General features: G+C 36.9%; 1 protein-coding gene across 1 annotated transcript in view; it reads left to right on the forward strand.

Moving 5' to 3' along the window:
* The window catches only part of LOC135689745 (cullin-associated NEDD8-dissociated protein 1), a 34111-nt gene extending 14451 nt beyond the window's left edge, over positions 1–19660 (forward strand). The window contains exons 9-41 of the mRNA XM_089116261.1: positions 139–247; positions 833–889; positions 1563–1678; positions 1900–1945; positions 2079–2187; positions 2304–2415; positions 2828–2945; positions 3269–3366; positions 3509–3620; positions 3728–3821; positions 4120–4237; positions 4875–5006; positions 5300–5333; positions 5450–5549; positions 5921–6006; positions 6592–6648; positions 7624–7681; positions 8084–8169; positions 8779–8841; positions 9334–9429; positions 10138–10205; positions 10769–10863; positions 11564–11667; positions 11935–12002; positions 12625–12739; positions 12850–12924; positions 13077–13148; positions 15196–15312; positions 15504–15575; positions 16028–16138; positions 16418–16478; positions 16891–17037; positions 19083–19660. Coding sequence (XP_088972387.1) covers positions 139–247; positions 833–889; positions 1563–1678; positions 1900–1945; positions 2079–2187; positions 2304–2415; positions 2828–2945; positions 3269–3366; positions 3509–3620; positions 3728–3821; positions 4120–4237; positions 4875–5006; positions 5300–5333; positions 5450–5549; positions 5921–6006; positions 6592–6648; positions 7624–7681; positions 8084–8169; positions 8779–8841; positions 9334–9429; positions 10138–10205; positions 10769–10863; positions 11564–11667; positions 11935–12002; positions 12625–12739; positions 12850–12924; positions 13077–13148; positions 15196–15312; positions 15504–15575; positions 16028–16138; positions 16418–16478; positions 16891–17037; positions 19083–19213 — 3037 coding nt within the window. The 3' untranslated portion in view covers positions 19214–19660. The remainder of the gene's footprint in view (positions 1–138; positions 248–832; positions 890–1562; positions 1679–1899; positions 1946–2078; positions 2188–2303; positions 2416–2827; positions 2946–3268; positions 3367–3508; positions 3621–3727; positions 3822–4119; positions 4238–4874; positions 5007–5299; positions 5334–5449; positions 5550–5920; positions 6007–6591; positions 6649–7623; positions 7682–8083; positions 8170–8778; positions 8842–9333; positions 9430–10137; positions 10206–10768; positions 10864–11563; positions 11668–11934; positions 12003–12624; positions 12740–12849; positions 12925–13076; positions 13149–15195; positions 15313–15503; positions 15576–16027; positions 16139–16417; positions 16479–16890; positions 17038–19082) is intronic.
* The last annotated feature ends 822 nt before the right edge of the window (positions 19661–20482 follow it).

Raw genomic sequence — 20482 nt, forward strand, 5'->3', positions numbered from 1 at the left:
TCGTTTTAAGGTATGACCCTGGTGCCCTTATAGAAAGGGTTGATTGATTGATCGTAGTTTGATTCAATGATGATTCTGGTGAAGGCATATAGATCGGGTAGTGCTTCTTTCGTTAAGAATGCTTCTTTTTGTTTACAGTCGCCACGCCGGTCGCCGCATTGGGGATTACTTAGAAAAAATAGTGCCAATTGTAGTACAATTTTCCATGATTGAGAGCGATGATGAGCTCAGGGAATGTTGCATTCAGGTAGCTCTTTTTAGTTTACCCGACAATTTGTTTACGATTAGTTTAGATGTTAAATTGGCCAGGGTATGGGCCTGCTGCAATTTTTAAGGCTTCTCAAAGAAAGCCTTAAAAGGGAAAACTTTCCTGCGACGAATCGATTTCCCATCCAGCGCAGATTGAATTAGAAAACGATAGCCAAAGGCCAGTTTGACACTTTGGTGTTCTTTGGCATTTTAAAAAAAAGAAAAAGACGAACATTTGGATTCATCTTTTTTGCATCTAATGTAATGCGGTTCATTTACATCTAGCATAATTGTAGAGATCACCCTGGTGTAGTTTCTTTACCACGTTTCTGAAAGCATGTCCTGAAAGCAATTTTATGATATATACGTAATGGAGGAATAGATAATATAAAAAATTCATGTTAGCTGGTAGTTATCTGTTTCAGCGATGGACATGTTTACAAATTGTAAACATGCTCTCAAAACCCTATTCTTTAAAATTTACGCAATAGTATTTTTTCGTTTCTTTAACTGCACATGATAGTAAGCTTTGATAAAGTTATTTTGCAAAGGGCATTTTACAAAAAATAAATCTCGTCCACAGGCATTTGAATCTTTTGTCTGTCGATGTCCTAAAGAAGTTACTCAGTATGTAGAGCAGGTAGGTTTCATGTCCAGGTATTTTGCATATATTCAGCATTTCCTTATACTGAATGCTGGCTGTAGATGACACAAGATAGACATTGCTTTTCTGGATTAGCTGCTTTTAAGCAATTCAATTTTATTCTGTAATGCATTTTATTGTGTTTAGTCATATTGAATTTTTTTCCCGCAATTTGGCCATCGCCAATCATTTTTTCGTTTTATTTTCATCTCATGAGGGCAAAGCAAGAGCTTTCAGTTTTTTGAAGAAGAAAAAGCATCTGTAACATTCAATTGAAATTGCGAAAGAGGATTACTCATGTTATTTATAAATGACTCAAACGAATTTGAAAACAATGTATGAGATTTTTTAGTGCACATTTGCCCGTGAATTATAAAAGTATTGGTTATTTCAACACCAAGACAAATATGTGAAGAAGTTTTCCCCTCCTTTTTTTAGATGGCCGTGTATCTATTCTTTGTTTTCTTTAACGATTCCTTTGTTTATTTGGTGTCAATCACTGAACTGTCATTGTCTTGTTTTTCATTGACAAAGTTTGCACCTTTACTTCTAATTTAACATTTATTGAATGGCTACTCCTATCACTCGTTTTCGTTCTAGCTTGAGGTATTAATTCCACCACCGAATTTTTCAGCCGATTTTATCGGTTTTAATGCTACCTTTTCATTAGATAACGAAACTTTGCCTGGATTTCCTTTGCTACGATCCGAATTACAACTATGGTAGCGATGATGATGATGATCGAGATGGCATGGACGTCAATGAAGGTGACGAGGATGATGACGAGTGAGTTTTCATCTCAATGATAATTCGCTGACTAAAGTGGCAATTATTGCTGCCTATTTGTTGAGCTTTAATACAAGTGGTATAAACCTATTATAATCCCAGGAGTAGTTGAAATAACCAGTGCGAGCTACTTGATATTCAAACACGATGTTTGCTGCAAAACTGCTGTGTTTTCTTATTCGAACCACCTTTGAAGTTGATGCATGCACCTTCCATTCTAGAGACGACGATGACGTATATAGTGATGACGATGATATGAGCTGGAAGGTAGGTTACTAACAATTCCTTTCAAGCTTGATTTTTCTGTTGGGTCAGTCATATTAAAAATGGCTTTTGATGATAGTTATTGTTGTTCTGTTAATAGCTTTTTTGTTATTAGCTTTTTGCACATTTTTTGTAGGTCCGACGGGCGTCTGCCAAATGTCTTGGTTCAATTCTCGGCTCCAGGCCTGATCTTCTCAGGGAATTTTATGCATCCGTTTCACCAAAACTGATTGCAAGATTTAAAGGTATGCTTCCTTTCCGATCTCATTAATGATTATCCAGTAAGTTTTTAAATACAGAGTTCTTGTCACCTTGTTCTTTTAATCAAATGACCCATGCTTGAGCTCTCTTAAATTCCTAGAGCGTGAAGAAAATGTCAAGTCGGATATATTCCAGGCGTACGTTGCTCTCCTCCGTCAGACGCGACCCGTCGCTTTGTTGGCCACAGAGCGTTCAAAGCAAGAACGGCAGCGGTAAGGCAGCCTTGAACTTTGACATTTCTGTGTCCTTTTGCAGGCAAAGATGTTGCATGCACACAGGTAGAACATTGAGATACCAGTGCTATCTGTATGAAGGCTTTTTCAACCTTTCTACCTCTCTAGTATGTGTGCAATAGGGTGATCGGAGCAGCTGCAGTGCATTTCGCAACTGATGCTTTTTGCGCTTTTTTCATGTTAAACCTCTTAAAAAAACTCCAATCATAGCTTCACCAACGTCTTATTTGAAGCGTGTATGTATACTTTCGAGTTGTATAATCTTAGATGTGCAATTCAAGGCGCAGTGCATCGAAGTAATAAATTATGTGTTGTATGAAAACTCTCTTATTTGCGGGCATCAACGAGTGTAGACTTGATCATGTGATTTTGCTTCGATTGTATTTTGCAGTGACGTCAGAGTGCTAAACCGCAGCACGAGTATGATCGAATGTTTGTCTTCACAAGTCGCTAGCATGATCAAAGTGATTCATAAGCAACTTCTTGAAAAGAGCATAAAGACAAGACAGGTTAATTTTCCTTTGAAGTCTTCTGTATGCCTTGTTATGTTATCTTAATCTCTCTACGTGTGTCCTTTAATGTTAAAGACAATGTATTTGCTTTAATGTTAAGGTTTATCATTTTTGATTTGCGTAGAAATTATTTTTCACCTGAGTGTATACTTGATACTTTCATAAAGAAAGTCATTCCACAGGACGCAGAATGCAATATGCTTCTATTCAGGACCTTGTTAAAATTTGTCACGTTTTCTTCCACCCGTGAATATTCCCTTGTGATATGTGATCAAATGTGATAGCAGATGCAACTGTGATGACCAATGCCTTCATTCTAGGGTTGTTTTCATCTTCTAACTGAACTTGTTACTGTCCTCCCTGGTGCGTTGTCTGGCTACATGAGCAAAATCATCCCTGGTGTTCAGCATTCCTTAAGGTAACAAGTAAACCACAAATTTTTGCCAATCTAATATTTCCTTTTGTTATACTTTAGAAAATTAAAAGTTTGCTACCATTCCTTTTGTTAATAGTTCATGGTATTTTTACATCATGTTATCCTTGTTCTGCCTCTTTTTTAGTGACAAAGCCTCGACATCGAATATAAAAATTGACACATTGTCTTTCCTGGGGTGCATCCTAACACAACACGAGCCAGAAGTCTTTTATGATCACATTCATCTCATAGTCCCTGTAAGTACAATTCCAAATTGTGGTATTATCCATCACGCAATACCTTGTCATACTTTCAACTGCATCTCCGCAATCTCTACTTTGCATGTTTTATCTTCATTTTGCAGGCGATTGTTGCTGCAGTTGGTGACCAGTTTTACAAAATTACGTCGGAGGCTTTGTTAGTTACACAACATCTTGTCAAAGTTATGAGACCTGTGGGTAAGGATTGACCTAAAACAAGAATTTTTGTCTCGTCATTTGTGCCGCGTATTGTCTCTAGTAAAGTCCATATTGTTTTATATTGCCATCTCCCTTTAACGTCCCTTTCTGTTGCTTCTCTGTTGCCGAATCATTTTGGCTAAGTTTCACTTGCTTTAATCCATGTATCATTGGCGTGTCTAATACTATATTCTATCCATTGCATTTGAATAAGATAGAAGATCACTTACTTACGATTTCTGATTTTCTTTTACCGTATAAATTTTCAGGTATATTAATGCTCCCCCTTTTCTTATAGACCGTGAAAGTTCTTTCGATTTTCAACCCTATCTAAAAGATTTATACCAATGTGTGTTTCTAAGACTAAGAGCAGCAGACATTGACCAAGAAGTGAAGGAACGATCAATTCATTGCATGTGAGTCCCTTTGTTCTGCAAAGGATCTGCTTGAAATCAGAATTTTAAAATCTTCAACATATAATGTATAATTGTTTTTTGTGCGTATATATTCGTGCTTGAGGATTTTCTTTTCACACGACAAGCGACATCTCTTCAAATAAACGTTTTTAATGGGGGGGGGGAGGGGGGGGGGTGTCAGGCTCTTTGTGCTTATTCTTGTCTTTTTAATGCAACATTGAATAGATCTCATGAAATATAACAAAAGTGCCAAGGACTGGTTATGATCATAATAGGGAAAATTTGTTGAGACGTTAAAGAATGACAAAGCCAGGATTTCAATGCAAGCTGAAATTGATAATAGTGTATGTGTTAAGTGCGGTCGGGATACCAAATCATTATCACATTCACCATAAAATAGTAAAACGAGTTGCATCAAGATCTCTCTTGTCTAAAGACTGCTCTTCTTGCACTTTGGTCCAGTTTTCTTATGGTTTAACTATATAGAAACATGGTTTTTATTTAATATCCAGTCTTTTAGGGCTAAGAGTGATTGGGGGATCGTGCCAAAGTTTTTCTGTTCCTGTCAATGATCAATTAGCGGACTGGACTGCAGTATATTACATGTCCATATTCATTCACTATTTCTTTCTTTCAGGGGACAGATTCTCTGCAATATGGGTGATGTTTTGACTTCTGAGCTCGGCAACTGCTTACCTATATTTCTCGATCGGCTAAGGAATGAAATCACAAGATTGACAGCTGTCAAGGCTGTTACGTCAATTGCTGGGTATGTGCGTTTATTATCACATATCTTTCAAAATATGAATGTAAGCTTGATTTATTTCATAGCTTATTTTGCTCTTATTTGTAGCAATTTTTTACGTTTTAATTGCATACCATTTTATAACATAGCTAACCATAAGCATTCCTCGATTTTCTTGCATTCAATTTTTGAGTCGTTCAGATATGTTATTAATGGTTTCACAGTCTTGAAGTTTTTCTATTTTCGCGTCCAGAAGATGATCACGTGGCCTTTTTTAATAATTCTTATTTTTGATTTTGTATTGGTTTTCCGTGTAGGTCTCCGTTGAAGATCAATCTGCAAATTATCCTGGTAAGTTCTTTGGATACCTTTCAAACCATGCCACTCAATCCCACGCATCTTGATGCATTCTAACATCTTTAGACACTTTCGTACAATCACCGCCCTTTTCTTTGTATCTTCTGCAGCCTGAGGCCACGCCGCTCCTTGCAACGTTTTTGCGAAAGAACCACCGAGCTTTGAAATTGTCAACATTGACGTGTTTAGATACACTTGTCAAAAATTATGGTAAGTTCAATTTTTCAGCTTTTTGTCAAAGGTATAATCAGTAAATATGACTATTTTGCATTCTCCTGGCTTATTTATAATAATTTATGTTAATTATAACTGTTGTGTTTTAAATAGCTTTTTTCGATAATCAGTCAGTTCACATTCTCGATTCGAGCGCCAGGTCTGTTTCAACTGATTTCATGAAAACCTACACGTTTCCCTAAGATTACGATGCCCTAAATTGATTTTGTAATGGCTTTTTTCTTGATTGTATAACAAATGTTTGCCACAGCATATCACGACAAGGGACGATCTTGATTTAACGCATCTTTGTTTTGACGCCTCTTTGTTTTAACGCCTCTTTGTTTTAACGCCTCTTTGTTTTGCAGGGAAGCTAATGGCAGCGGAGCATCTAGATGCCATTCTGTTCGAGCTTTCTCCTCTCATCAGCGAGAGCGACCTTCATATTTCACAGGTACTAGTTCAATTCATGACAGTAGATTCACAGTGCTGATTAGCCATAGCTAGGCATTTGAAGTCTGAAATGCAGCGTTCGTTTCAAAGTTTTGGTTACGTTGGTCAGCTGTTACTAATGCAGCACTTTTGCTTTCCGTGATTTTTTCCTAAATTGTCCAAAATTAATCCCTAGTCTCTTTGCCTTCGTTGTGGTTTTCATTTTTTATGAGCGGTGTTGTTGCTTATGAGCCATACGTCAGCTCCTTCGCAGATAAAGTTAGTATGCTGCTTAACGTGACAGTGTTTTCCAGCCGGCCTATGTTGAGTATTATTTTAAAAGTAGCTTCGCTGGATCATGTTGTCCGAGAAAGCCTTGCTGCCTGTGAATTGTGGATAACACAATTATGTCTTCTTTATTAATTTAATGGACAATTGGTTGTAAGGTTGTAGTTGCATAGTGGTCCCATCCATCTTGAATTTATTGATCTGTCCCTGTTGAAAGTCGATAGATCAATATGTAGTCACAGCGTTTTTAGAAATTGATTTGAAAGGCAATTTTCTTTGTGATAAAGTGGTCGTTTACTTGCACTGTATTCCCCTTCAGCTCGCCTTGATGTTGCTCACATCCATTACTCGCGTCGACAATACAAGGCTTGGTCAGGTGCGTGTTTTCCGTGTTTTCCGTGTTTTTCGCGTTTTCCGTGTTTAATTCACGGATTAGTTCAAAACTGTGTAAGTTGTGTACCTTCTGCTTTTATAAAAAACTTAGACTATTGTATGTATTTGATTATAAGCCGCACCAACAAGACCGTCGTTCAGAGATACTTGGTTTGAAATGACTGACGCAGCCACTGTACTTGAACCAAAAAATAAACATCAGAAGTTCAACCAGCAACAATATCGTCCAGCATGGGATCATCAATTAGGCCCAGAAGTATTCCTTCCTCATCTTCTACATTAACACCCTCAGCTCAGGTAGCAGGAAGCTTGGTAGGATCTGGGTAAAATATGTAAACCACCCGCCTATATAAGCCGCCCTCAATTATAAACTGCAGTCAAAGGTGTCAAAAAATCATTATTGGCCATGGCTTATAATTGAATAGATATGGTATTCGAGAAACGTGTTTTACGTTCTAATCCGAGTTTCTATATCCTTTTATTCAACAAAATTAAGTTTGTAACAGCACCAATTCTTCTTTTGTTTGTAGTTATATTAAACCCGCCTTTATAAGGGCTACCTTGATGGTATTTTAACTCCAATCAGGTATCAAGAAATAAATTCATCATATAATTTAACATCAAGCCATAATATTATTCTCATTTACCTTTATTTAATCATATTGAATAAATTGCTGAAATGTTTTCAAGGATAGGACTTTCCATTATTTACCAAGAAAATGTGCCTACTTGAAAGAATAGAAAAATACATATGCTCTTCGTGCGCGACTTGGCCGCCTTTATTAGCCGCCTGTAAAGTTTATAGAATGGCTGAATCGTAAAGATTTTGTGGTGTTATGGAAGTATTTAAGATTAAAAGAGTTTTTTAAGTTGATTTTATTTCTCGGTGAACGATGTTTATATGAGTTTATTCCTTTGCAATGTGCCCCATATTTTCACCGCCTTATGATTTCCATAGGTTCAAGAGAAAATTCTGCCAGCGACTGTAGAGCTCACACGATCACCCTTGCTACAAGGTCTCGTATTTTCAAATATTTCTTGTTTTCCCCTTTAACAGTTGATTGATGCAGATGAATGTAGTCAGAGAGGTATCATTTGACTTCAATTCCTAGCTCAGGATCTAACAAAACAGTGCTATCCCGGGTATGAAACACCGAACAAACGCAAAAAGTTCATACCCGGTTCAGTTAATCAGGATATGAATCGAAAGACCATGACCAAACCTATGCAACGTTTGTGCTAAGGTATTTAGCCGGGTAAAGAATGCCGGAAAATTCCAAAAGATAGACAAAGTTTGCACTTGGACAAGTTATTTAGGGTATATACTTCGAACTAAAAATCTGCGAATCCACCTGCTTTTGTGAACTGTTCTAAATCTGTCATTGCATGGAAGTAATTTGATTTCTCTTTCCATTCAGGCTCAGCCCTGACGGCCATGTTGGCATTTTTAACTGAAGCTGTCAAGTCGGACAAACTGGGCTTGTCGTACCGCACTCTATTGCAGGTAAAATCATTCGCTATTAGTCTAGTTAGTTGCTTTCTATTATGTATAGTCCTTTGTTTCTGTCTTCTATTATAATTTCACAAACAGTTTTAATTACATTCGTAACAACCGGGCTGGAAACTTTCCTTTTTTGGAGGTATGCTGTGTTTTTAAACGTAAATCGAACTTATTAACTGGTAATTATAAGAGTCGGTGTTTATTTGATGTCTGGCTCTTCTATCTTATATCTTATATCTTATACACAATCACACCATAGATAAGCAGAAAGGAAAGATAATGTTGCCCAACGTAGAGCTAGAAGAATAACTTGACAGAAATAAACGAACCCCAGTATCAAAATGATAATAGTAGTAGTGAATTGAAAGATAAAAAGTTCTTATGCAAAATAGGATGACGAAAGAATACAACATGATAAACTCATTTACGTGGAAAGAAGACTTTCATTAAGACTTTTATGAGCTTGGCGTTTTATTTGTTTTCGGGCTTCAATATACTTTTAAATTAACAGTGGTTTATCTCTTTTTTATTTTTTGCGCACGATATTTTCGTATTTTGTTCCTATGAAAGGATTTTTCAGAACACTGTTTGCGTCATTCTCTTTGCCTACAGATTTTGACAAAACCAATCTACGAACATGACGCTTCATTGCCATCGCTGGCCGTTCACAAACAGGTAATACCTCTTGCATTGTATCAATGTTCTAAAATGCATTGTCTGTTGTTTGTCAGCTCAATGACATGGTGTTCTACGACCACTATTCAATCCTAATTAGCTTCGGTTCATGTTTTGCCCGATAATTTCTCTGAACGTTTTCAATTTTTTTCAGTTTTTAATTTGTCAGGTGCCAATTTATGGCTCTTTCCTACTTCTAAACACCCTCTTGCACTTAGATTTGTAGTCGTGTTGTACATGGTCATAAAGAACAGTTTTTGCCTAAACCTTCATTTTTCATGTTGTTCCGCGATTTTGCAAGATCTGGTCTTCTAAGAAGATCACTGAACCGCCTCGAAAACATATTTTCAAAGATTGCTAATGTGCTTACTTATTTTGTTTATATCTATCGATAAATAAAGCAGATCATCCCTTGATTTTATAGTTTCTTTTACTCAATCTGTTGCCAACATTTTCCGAAAGATAAACTAATTTTCTCATGTTTTTCGTCAGGCATTCCACTCAATTGCAAAATGCGTGACAGTTCTCACTATTGTCTGCAAACACGAAGCAGATGCCGTCGTGTCCAAGTTCATTTCAGATATCATGGTATATGTCAGATACGTTACATTTTGCTCTTTAAGAAGAGATTTTCACTTTAAAGGTTATATGAAGCGAAAAACGATTTTCACATTTGTTGTTCAATACGCTGAAAAATATAGGATGCTGCCCCAACTGGCAAGTACCCCTTGAGCTATTTATAGACAGGGGTACTTGATCCCAGGCCTTTGAGGAATTTTTTCCCAAAAATCAGTTTCAAAACACAATAAAAGCATGAATCTTGCTGCAAGTACATGCCTTGATCGCAAAAAAAGATAGGATGCAGTCCCAACTGACAAATTCCTCTTGTGCCTTTTTAAGACAGGTGTACTCGATTCAAGGTTTTTAACGGGTTTCTATAAACCAGTTGCAAATGACTTCAGTAAAGAGCTAGGGAGAAAAAGCATGAACAATTGCAAAGCAGGAAAACAGGATTTTTCTAGAAATATATATGCTAAGTGTGCGGCAAAATTATTGTGTGAAGATAATCAAAATGTAGTTGTGACAAAATTTCACCTTGTATGTTCTGCTAATTTGCCAGTTACGAATAAGAACATTATAATAATGGGAGAAGAATCATATGTTAGTTACAAGTTGTTTGATGACAGTTTTAGTCTCGAGCCTCTGGAAATTGATGGGAAAACTTTTGTTTTCTTCATATCTAAGTATTGAGTTTACTATTTATATTTACAGCTGAAAGTTCGTTTTTTCTTGTAGGACTCAAAATCATCAGATTCTGTTTGTCTTTTTGCTCTTTTGGCATTGGGAGAGATCGGCAGTTACATGTAAGCTTCGTTCATCTTCGTTCATGTAAGCTTCGTTCATCTTCGGTCATGTCAGCTTCGTTCATCTTCGTTCATGTAAGCTTCGTTCATCTTAGTTCATGCAAGCTTCGTTCATCTTCGTTCATGTAAGCTTCGTTCATCTTCGTTCATGTAAGCTTCGCTCATCTTCTTCATGTAAGCTTCGTTCATCTTCGTTCATGTAAGCTTCGTTCATCTTCGTTCATGTAAGCTTCGTTCATCTTCTTCATGTAAGCTTCGTTCATCTTCGTTCATGTAAGCTTCGTTCATCTTCGTTCATGTAAGCTTCGTTCATCTTCTTCATGTAAGCTTCGTTCATCTTGGTTCATGTAAGCTTCGTTCATCTTCGTTCATGTAAGCTTCGCTCATCTTCGTTCATGTAAGCTTAGTTCATCTTCGTTCATGTAAGCTTCGTTCATCTTTCCCCCATATTCAGCTGCAGTCGTTGATTTTTAAATCCACCGCTCGTCTGATCAACAAGGTTTCTGTTTTGACCAGTATTGCCGTGTCGTGGTTTTCCTTTATTTCTCTGCTCTGTCTTTCAGTGATCTAAGCAAAGAGAAGAAGGTGAAGGCTGTCATTGTCGAGTCATTTTCGTCGGACTCCGAAGAAGTCAAATCTGCAGCAGCGTATGCTCTAGGTATGTGAATGATGCTTGTATACACAGCACAGGGAGCAGATGTGACTGCAGTTATCTAAACAGTTTAATCATTCCTTAGGCCTAAAGAGACGACCGTAAGTGGATATGTAATTCAGAATGCATTTAACAGCAAAGCAAAAGCGTTATGGTGCAAGCTGTCTCAAGTTGATAGTCCAGATTTCCTAACTGCTAGTGAAAAGAACCATAAGAATACCAAGATTACCTGATTGCACATGCTGAACTGCTTCTGTTACTGCCTGTAACCAGCAGTAAACAACATAGCTACATTACCAGGCATAGTTACATTAGCACGTGCACTCTAATGTTTGTGCACTAGGTTGCCCTACAGTGGCAACAAGTATTGTGCAGTAGGTTCTCGATCAACAGCATTGATCCCCAATGCTTTTTTTATCGTATAGCCTGTTGTTGTTATTGAAAGTCGGGTGCAGCTATAACCGGCTTAGTCAGTTCCAGAATACAGACTGAACCATTTTCAACGCCTTTATTTTCTTAGGTAAAGTTAGCCTGCATTTTATCCGGTAAAGGTTAAGCCGTGTGTTTCGTGTCTAAATATTATTTTATATTTGAATGTCTTGGTAAATGTGAGTGAATTTTTTATAATTCCTTATGTATAGTTCCTCATCATTTTCCACTGTTTCAACTTGCGTTTTGACTGATTTATGCTTCCGTTTCGTTATAGGTCACGTTTGCATCGGAAATTTGAACGAATATTTATCATTTATTCTGCAAGAAATTCAAGAGAATCCAAAAAGACAATATTTACTTCTCCAGTCACTAAAAGAGGTCAGGCCATCGTTTATTCACAGTGTTTGCTGTTTAACTTTCAAAGCACCGAAGCGAGTGTGATGAAGAATTCCATTAACACATTCTTATTAATGAAGGAAAATCTTTCATAGCTTTTCATACGTTAACCATGTCATTTTCATTTAATGTTCCTATAATGATTCTTGGAAAGCATGCAAGAGTTTTTGATTATTTGGGTCACTGAAAAAAAGCAGCAACTTAAGCCATTCTGTCAACCAATTTGTAGACTTTTCTTTTTTTCATCAGGTCATATCATGCCAATCTGCAAATAGCGAATCAGTGAAAGCGTTGAGTCCTTTCCTCCCTCCGATTTGGTATGAATTTTACTTTTGCTGTATTCTCGTAATAAATCTGCCATTGATGTAGCTGATCTTGCTAAATATTGTATAGTGAACACTCTTCCAAAAAAGGCTGAATTCAAGAAACATAAGCCTCTAGATTTGTTTTATTATAAATCACTTATATTGAAATGAAGCAAAAACGAAAAACGTTTCTCATTTAAAAGGCCCACCAAGAAGAAACTCTCAGATCAAATAGTAGATTCCATGACGTAGCAGTGGTTGATTGGTGATTGCTGAAGAACACATTAGGACGCTTAGTGTTGCATATTCAAGAAAACCCTGCATTGTAATGCTTAGGCCAATGGCCAATGCTTAAGGTACCCTAGAAATGACTGCATGTTTCATCAGTCACATGCTAGAAATTGATCAGATCTGAGAAATATTGTAATGAAATAATATGAAGGAAATAAACGAGTCAAATGCGAAACCTTGTTTTTATGAGTGTAGGTACTGTATTTTTAGTTTGAAGTACGAGTACCTTTGGCGACTTTTTAGTGTTAACCTTTGTAAATTCCATTTGTCTTAGTTGCTCAGTAACAACTGTTTTGTGACCAATAATATGATAATTGATTTGGCTTATAATTGTTTTCAAAAGGAATTTGTTGTTTGCGCACTGTGAAAGTAAGGAGCAAGGGACAAGAAACGTAGTCGCAGAATGCCTTGGAAAACTGACTTTAATTGATCCGACCGAACTTTTGCCAAAACTACAGGTAATCTGTTCTTCGTTGTGTTTTATAAAAAATGAATAGTAATTGGGCAAATACAAATTGACGTGTAAATTGATTGTATTTCTGAATCTGTTATTGCTTCACCTTTCCAGGAGAAACTGACGTCAAAGTCTGCATATGTGCGCAGCACCGTCGTCACTGCGTTTAAATTCACCATCACAGACCAGGTGAGCAAAAAATCTTTTGACCTCTGTGGGAAAAAAGCTTAACTGGTCAAGTTTCTTTTCTGGAAACTGCTTTAATGTTTGAATTAACATGGAACGCGTCACAATTCTTTGGCACGATGCCATGTTCTCATTGATTGGTGTTCTTCTTGCAGCCCCAACCAATTGATGATATGCTGAAGCAATGCGTCACGCATTTTCTTAGTCTAATTACTGATGAAGATTTGGTAAGTTTGAAATGATTATGTTATTTTGAAAATCATGATCATGTCATCTTAAGGTTTTTGCTACAGAAGTTTTTTCTACCTACAAGCTTTCCGAGTTATTATGTTGTTTATTTATTTATTATTTGTGTTGTTTTCCAAGCTAAGCCTCCATCAAAGGCTAACTTCAAGGAGTTTCTTATAAGTTTGAATTTTTTTATTTGAGCGATCTGCAAGCAAGTCCAATTTTCATTTTAAGTCCTCCAGATTACCGTGTCATATTTTTGTATGTACGAATTCTACCCCTCCTTTCTTAAAGTGCCTCTGCAGCGAAATTTGCCATTCCAATATTTTAAAAGAAATCTATAGAATCCTTCACCCTTGTTCTTATGCAAAAAACAGAATTCCGATAGGTTATATGGCTCTTTTTTTATTGAGTATCAAAGTATGCACATTTTGCAGTTGCATTGCGAAATTATTTTTTTTTCCCGCTTTTTTTCCCGAAATTTTATTTCCCGCTGTGACGTCACAGTGATGAGTCGAGGCGAAGCCGTTTAGTCAGGCCTGTTAAATGAACCTATGCAACAAGGGGGAATTTGATACGCTGAAAAAGATAGGATCTGGATCTCAACTGAAATTGCCCCCTTTTTCTATTTTTAGACTGGGGTTATTTGCCCTAGACCTTTATTGACGGGTAATATCGTATCTCAGTCTTACTTGGGTACAATAGCATAAAACTTTGCAATAAGGGATAGTTTGATACGCTGAAAAAGATTGCCCTCCTTGTTCTATTTTTAGAGTGGGGTACTTTTTTTACAGACCATTACAGACGGTAATATCGTATCTCGGTCTCACTTTGGTAGAATAGCATGAAACTCTGAAACAAAGACAGTTTGATACGCAGAAAGGAATAGATATGGATGCAAAATGAAAAATTTACCCTTGTGCTATTTTCTGATTGGAACAAAGGATTTTCATAATTCTTTTGGAAAGGGTGTAAATTGTCGTTCATGTAATTTTGTAAAAACATTCAAAGATATTAAGAAGTTCTGCAGTTCAGTTTTTCCGTTGATCCGGAAGAGGATTTTCAGGAACATTACAGAAGAAGATTAATCCCAAGAAATTTGACAAAAACAGAAACAATTTTAGTCTGGGAGATGCAGAAATTTAAATATTAACAATGCTAAAATATTCTGATTGCATTAACTCAGTGTAATGCTGCCAAAATGTACTCGGTAGATAAAAACTTGTACCCCCCCCCCCCCCCAAAAAAACATTTCCTGAAACCGGGCCTGGGTCCACGCCACGAATTTGAAAGTAGGGGGCCTAGACTTCTTTTCCTTTTTACTGCAGCTTTAAAACTACATGCTTTGAAAAAAGTGGGGGACCATGGCCACCCCGGCCTCCTCGGTGGCGTGGGCTCTGTCATTTTTTCTTCGTTATCAATCGCAGAATTATCCGATCAATATTTTGTAGTGACCATTCTTGGGCCATTTTACACTCCCTATTAATTCATTGAGCATGCCATCTTCATGACATCCCCTTACGTTATTCACGGCATCGCATACCATAGGGCATTCCCTTCACCATTGTTCTTACAACTTCACTCATCTAATCAAGCTGACTCAATGTCTCCCGTTCTATGACTAGATCTTTCTTTATCACATTGCATCATCCTTCCATCATCCTTATTCATCCTTAATTAGCATTTCGGTATGCATGTTAATTTTTATGTAATTTTAGTTTAGTTCAGATCAGAATTCTACAGATAACACACTCTCTCTTTATCTGGCCCCGTGTTCTCCACACATTAAATAGGACTCGCTAGGTTTAGGAAAGGCCGAAAAGGCACGTTTGTCGATGGATTGGTTAATCACTGTCATGTGCCTACGTCTTAGAAGATTTGAGGCATGGCCCTATGTTCAATGCATCGTCATTCTAATCAACCTGTATTTATATGAATTATTATTGAGTTTAAAAAGCCATCTTTCACAGTTTTCTTATTTTCTTTGCTTTGTTATTCAATTAGCAGTTCAAACAAAAATAGCAAATCCAGTTGGTTTTTTCCTAGAACGTTCGTCGTGTTTCCTTGGTAACATTCAACTCTGCAGCTCACAACAAACCTGCATTTATACGCGACCTCCTTGGTGATATACTGCCTCATCTTTATAACGAGACCAAAGTCAGGGTATGCTTTCATACTGTATTTTTCCAGATGAGTTACCACTTCTCATAATAGTGCTTTTTATTTGTCATATGCAACAAATGCAATGACTGAATCTCACGTCAAAATATGATATTTTTTCATTTTTTTTTACTGCTAGTTCACGTCCTATATTACTATCGCATTTAATTACACTTTATTTATTTCGTTCTCAGAAAGAGCTGATTCGAGAGATGGAAATGGGCCCTTTTAAGCACACGGTCGATGACGGTCTTGATATTAGAAAGGTAGACCTCGTTATTTCCTCTGCTTTTCTTTTCTTTCTAATTTTCTCAGGTCGCCATTCCTGTTATAATATTGGGTGCAGAATGACTTCCTTACCACAGCATTTGTTATTTTAGAATTCAAAACGATCCTTGTTATGATTTTTATATTCATCTCATGAAGTTAGTTAAAACATATCAATTCTTAGAGAATCTTCCTTCATTTTCGTATGCGCAAGTCGTCACAGTGTAACAAAAAAGATAATTTTAATATATTTCTTATTTTATAAGTTTTCATGATTTTTCAAAATCTTCTTTTTGAAAGCTGATTACTGTTTATGTTAAGACGAGTTCAGTCTATAAAGCGATTAAAAGGAACCAGAATTGAGATTTGATGAAGATTCCCTTCCGTTTGTCCCTTGTGCACCTGGCTGCCGGTGGCGGGCCTATGTATCGATTCTTCAACTTTTTTTCAGGCTGCCTTCGAATGCATGTATACGCTTTTAGACTCATGTCTGGACAGGATCGATATTTTCGAGTTCCTCGTTCATGTTGAAGATGGCTTGAAAGATCATTATGACATAAAAGTAAGATTTTTCTTGTGCACTTAAATACGTCTACATGTGTACATTTGAATCAGAATTTGTCAATCAGTTCTGTCCTTTGTCAATGAGACTTATCATTTCATTTCATATGTTTGCTCCGAAGTTTGAAGCGTTTGTTGCAGAACGTTATCCATTTTTCCCCTGGATTAGGCTTTGCAAATCCGATCTTTATCGTGTCTTAGTGCAATTCGTATGATTTAAGTTAGTTTTATTTGCATTAAACGAATCTAACATCTGAACATATTTCATTTTTCCCCTTAGATGCTGACATATTTGATGTTGATTCGATTGTCGACTCTCTGTCCAAATGCTCTGTTGCAACGTAAGCTCGTTGTTTTTAATATGGTTCTCATTGCGTCAACTTACCAGAAATGATCTATTTCGATAAACTTCCATCTGCTCAGGCAATTTTTTTCCATCATTTATCTGTTTATTTATTCATTTTATTTTATGGAGTTTTGATTACCAGCGAAAGCATGTATCGTTGTTGATTTTGAGTCAAGAGAAAAAAATAAAAGTCAAGCATAAAAGAATCCCGCAAATTTTCAATTGAAAATAATAGATTACAGATTTAATATTTATTATTTTATCGACACAGGTTAAGTATGAAGTTAAAGACATAATATTTTTCAAAGAAAAATTAAAGCTTAATACTTGAAAAATAGCAGTTGAATTTAACTGGACAGAAATCCGATGTATAAACTAAGGCTAATTTTTGGTTTTGATTTGTCAAGATCTGGATCGAATTATCGAGCCTCTCAGGACGACAGTGCAAGCCAAGGTGAAAGCATATTCAGTCAAACAAGAATTTGAAAAGCAAGACGAACTGAAGCGATCTGCTCTGCGTGCCGTTGCAGCATTACAACAGATACCTGATGCAGGTAAGGTTGTAGGCAATGCTATAAGCTTTACTGCTTGCAGTCTTTTATTAACATACGCATTATGTAACGGTAAGCATTAAAGTAAATCACGTATGGTACGTGAAAATCCATTTGATACCGCAATATTTCTTAAGACACAAATTGCATCCAATGTCTTTTTCGCTAGCAACGTTTTTACCTTGTACCTTGCAACAAAATAAAGGCTATAATGTTAAGATAATGAAATAAGGCTTGTTTCAACAATATGTTGATAGCCCTATCGTAAAAAACCGTACCGTACAAAACCGTACTGTACAAAACCGTACCGTACAAAATCGTACTGTACAAAACCGTACCGTACAAAATCGTACTGTAAAAAACCGTACTTATTTTTCATTAGCGTTAGATTACTGCTGTATTTTTATCGCTTTGCGACTCTCTTTAGTTCTCTTCAAGAAATATTACGTAAGCATGTCAAATAACATGCAACAACAACATGCTGCAAATAGTCCATATAGGCAGCCCTCAACTGCGTTTGCTTGCTCATCTCTTCTCATTGTTCCGGCATCATATTCCGGATTATAAACGTACATTTCTTGCCTGTCCGGTTGTGTTGCTTGGATGAGTTCTTCCGGTGGTTCGTTATTCGCTAGCAGCATCCATCTTGGTCGTTCCTGCGGTTTTCCTTGTGTAAATGGCTGAAATGTGTCCCGCATTTTTGTACCATATGAATAAATGAGAAGGACTTTAGGGAATGACTTTATTCTACCTGGTGCAATTTTTTTAATAATATTTTATAGTTTCCTGTTACAGTTAACAGCGTAAAAACTCTTTCCCTTGTATCCTTGCTTTTTTCGTCGTAAGCTTCTTTTCTTCTCCAAATTGTTAGCGTTTCTATTTTCTCTTTGCTTTCTGTATTTTTCTTTAATAAAATGATATCCGTATTGCGTCCAAATTAATTGCGTTCGTTCAAGTTGCCATGTGAGCAATACGATGGGCTTGAAGTATCGTTCAAGCTAACGATTTTTATTTATCTAATGGTGTCCTCGAAATTATCGCGTCTCGGTATTCATAGATGGCTTACTATATTTTGTTGTTCCTTCTGCATGATTTTGGTACTGGCGATGTTAAGACAGACGAACATCAGTTTTCCAGCCATCCTAGCCTAGCCTTTATTTTTCATCAAGCCTCGCCATTCCAATTGCTCATTACTCTTTGCTAGTCCCTTAAAGTCTTCGTGCTTTTCCTAGAATGCTATCTCCGTCAGCTTTGAATCTGGACGCGTGAAATATCCTCTTTGAAAACAGTTTATAGCCGAGTCCGCGTCCTTTCTTGTCGTATTGACGCGGATGAAAGGATCCACCTTGTACCCGTTTTGTGATAAGCAGGTCCCATTTCTAAGCCTCGTTTTCATAGTACCGAGTGAAATACTCCTGTCGTACATCTGACTACTAACATATTCATCGCTTCATTCAATAAACGCTTTGGAAAACACACCGTAAATCTATTAAAGAAAGACAGTATTTGAGCTGTGGTGGACACCTAAATGCTCATTTGTATACTCTTGTTTTTACTTATGAATACACAACAACGTAGAAAAGCTTTGGTGTCCATTTGAAAAAGCTTTGGTGTCCATTTGAAATGCCCAGCGTGCTTAAAAGACATTTTGCGAATTATAGAAGTGTTCCTTATTTAAGACAAAAAATCAAAGAGGATGGAGATAAGACATTTTGATATTCTGGAAGGGTTTTGTTCTTTGATATTCTGAAGTAAGGTGACCCCTGGTCTCATTTATAAACAGTATCAGACCTATTGGCGAGTGAATGTGATGCATGGTAGATGCTTGAGGGTGTCCAGATGCTGCTTGGCGGCAGGAAAATAGATTATATTTTTGTCAGATCAGGTTAACTGTTATACATCCATACGTCTCTTAGCCTGCGTTCAGACTCTACTCTTTAAACTCTCCTTTTTCGAGTTCTAGTTTTTATCCCCCTTTCAATTTCAGATTCTGCACGCAGATGATAGAGTAACGACGTAGTTACGGTTTGTTTTTGTTTTTTTTGCAGATGTCAACCCACTTTTGAGTGACTTCCTGTCACAAATAAATGCAAGTCAAGAGCTTTCTGCTCTCTTCGAGTCAGTGCAACGAGATCCTTCAGCTGCCAGCAATACAGAGTCGATGGACACAAGCCAGTGAAATTGAATATGACGTCATCACCACCGCTTTGCCTAGCAAATGGCCCTGCAGTTCACACACTACTACAGTGCTGTCTCAAACCTCTGCTGCTTATGGTTGAATAGTATGCGTAATCGGTTACAACTCAAACAATTATTGAGATAAGAAACCTTTAAGTTTAATGCATTGTCATTTTATGCGATTAAGTTGTTCTGTTATAATGCTGCGATGGAGCCCTAGCGCTCTAGCAAACCTTTCTGAGATGAATATTGCAATCAAAGAGAAACCCCCGTGCCAACTTGTCAATCCTTCTTTTTTTAAGATTTCAAACCTTCATTGTCATTTTTCAAAAATGATTGCAACTTTTGTTCCCAACGAGATTGATGTTGCCTAATGACAGTTTCGTGTGTTATTCTCGAGTTGACATTAGGTTATCATGTTCATTTTTCAGATATCTTATTAAACTGACATGTTCTCGTTTTTCTTTTCTGTCCCTTCATTTTTTCAAGTTTACCAGCAGAAAAACTCTTCGAAACATTTGTTTTCTGGTATCTGAAAAGTATGACTGCGCGTGTAAATAGGTTATTTCATGCCAAGAGATTGGTTTTCAGTTTGGTTACAAGTTTCAGAAGCCATCAGAAAAAGTTTGCCTACGGCAAAAAGGTTATGATATGGGTCCTTTTCAGCTCTATTTAAAACGATGCACAGGGCAGAGATCGCCGAGCAAAAAACGAATTGGGAAAGGGGCTAAAATGTTTTAGGATGCTAAGAACCAAATGTCAGATTATTCCATGCATGGTTTTAGTAGTTTTTGGCACTTTTCCGGGAGACAATTTTTTTCACGATTGCACGTTTCCTTGCGTGCGACGACATTTTTCTAAACTTGTAGTACTGAAAACGTGTTTTTTTGCTCGTAAACTCTCATGAGCAGGATTCTTTCATTAGTCTTGCAGCAGACTTGTTCTTGACAGACGTAAGATCAAATACACAATCGCCTCCAGATGTAAGGGGATTGGCTGAAATACTGGCAGTATTACTGTTGTCCAGTTTTAAAGGTGTAGTTGCCAATATTTTTTAAGGTTTAAGGTATACACGAAAAGTTTGTCTCCGCCACAAAGTTATCGGGAAATTTAAAAGATGGAAGTTGCAAGGCATCTTCTCAAAGGCAACTGCTGTAAACTGCCCATCCATTCTGTAAATAAGCAACTTATTTTCGTCACCTCAAAATACCTAAACATAATTTGAACTCTTAGAAATGTCATCAAATAAGAGAATGATTAAATATGGAGG

This window comes from Rhopilema esculentum, chromosome 5 (genome assembly GCF_057945365.1).
Source record: "Rhopilema esculentum isolate cy_ngs chromosome 5, ASM5794536v1, whole genome shotgun sequence".
Lineage (NCBI taxonomy): Eukaryota > Metazoa > Cnidaria > Scyphozoa > Rhizostomeae > Rhizostomatidae > Rhopilema > Rhopilema esculentum.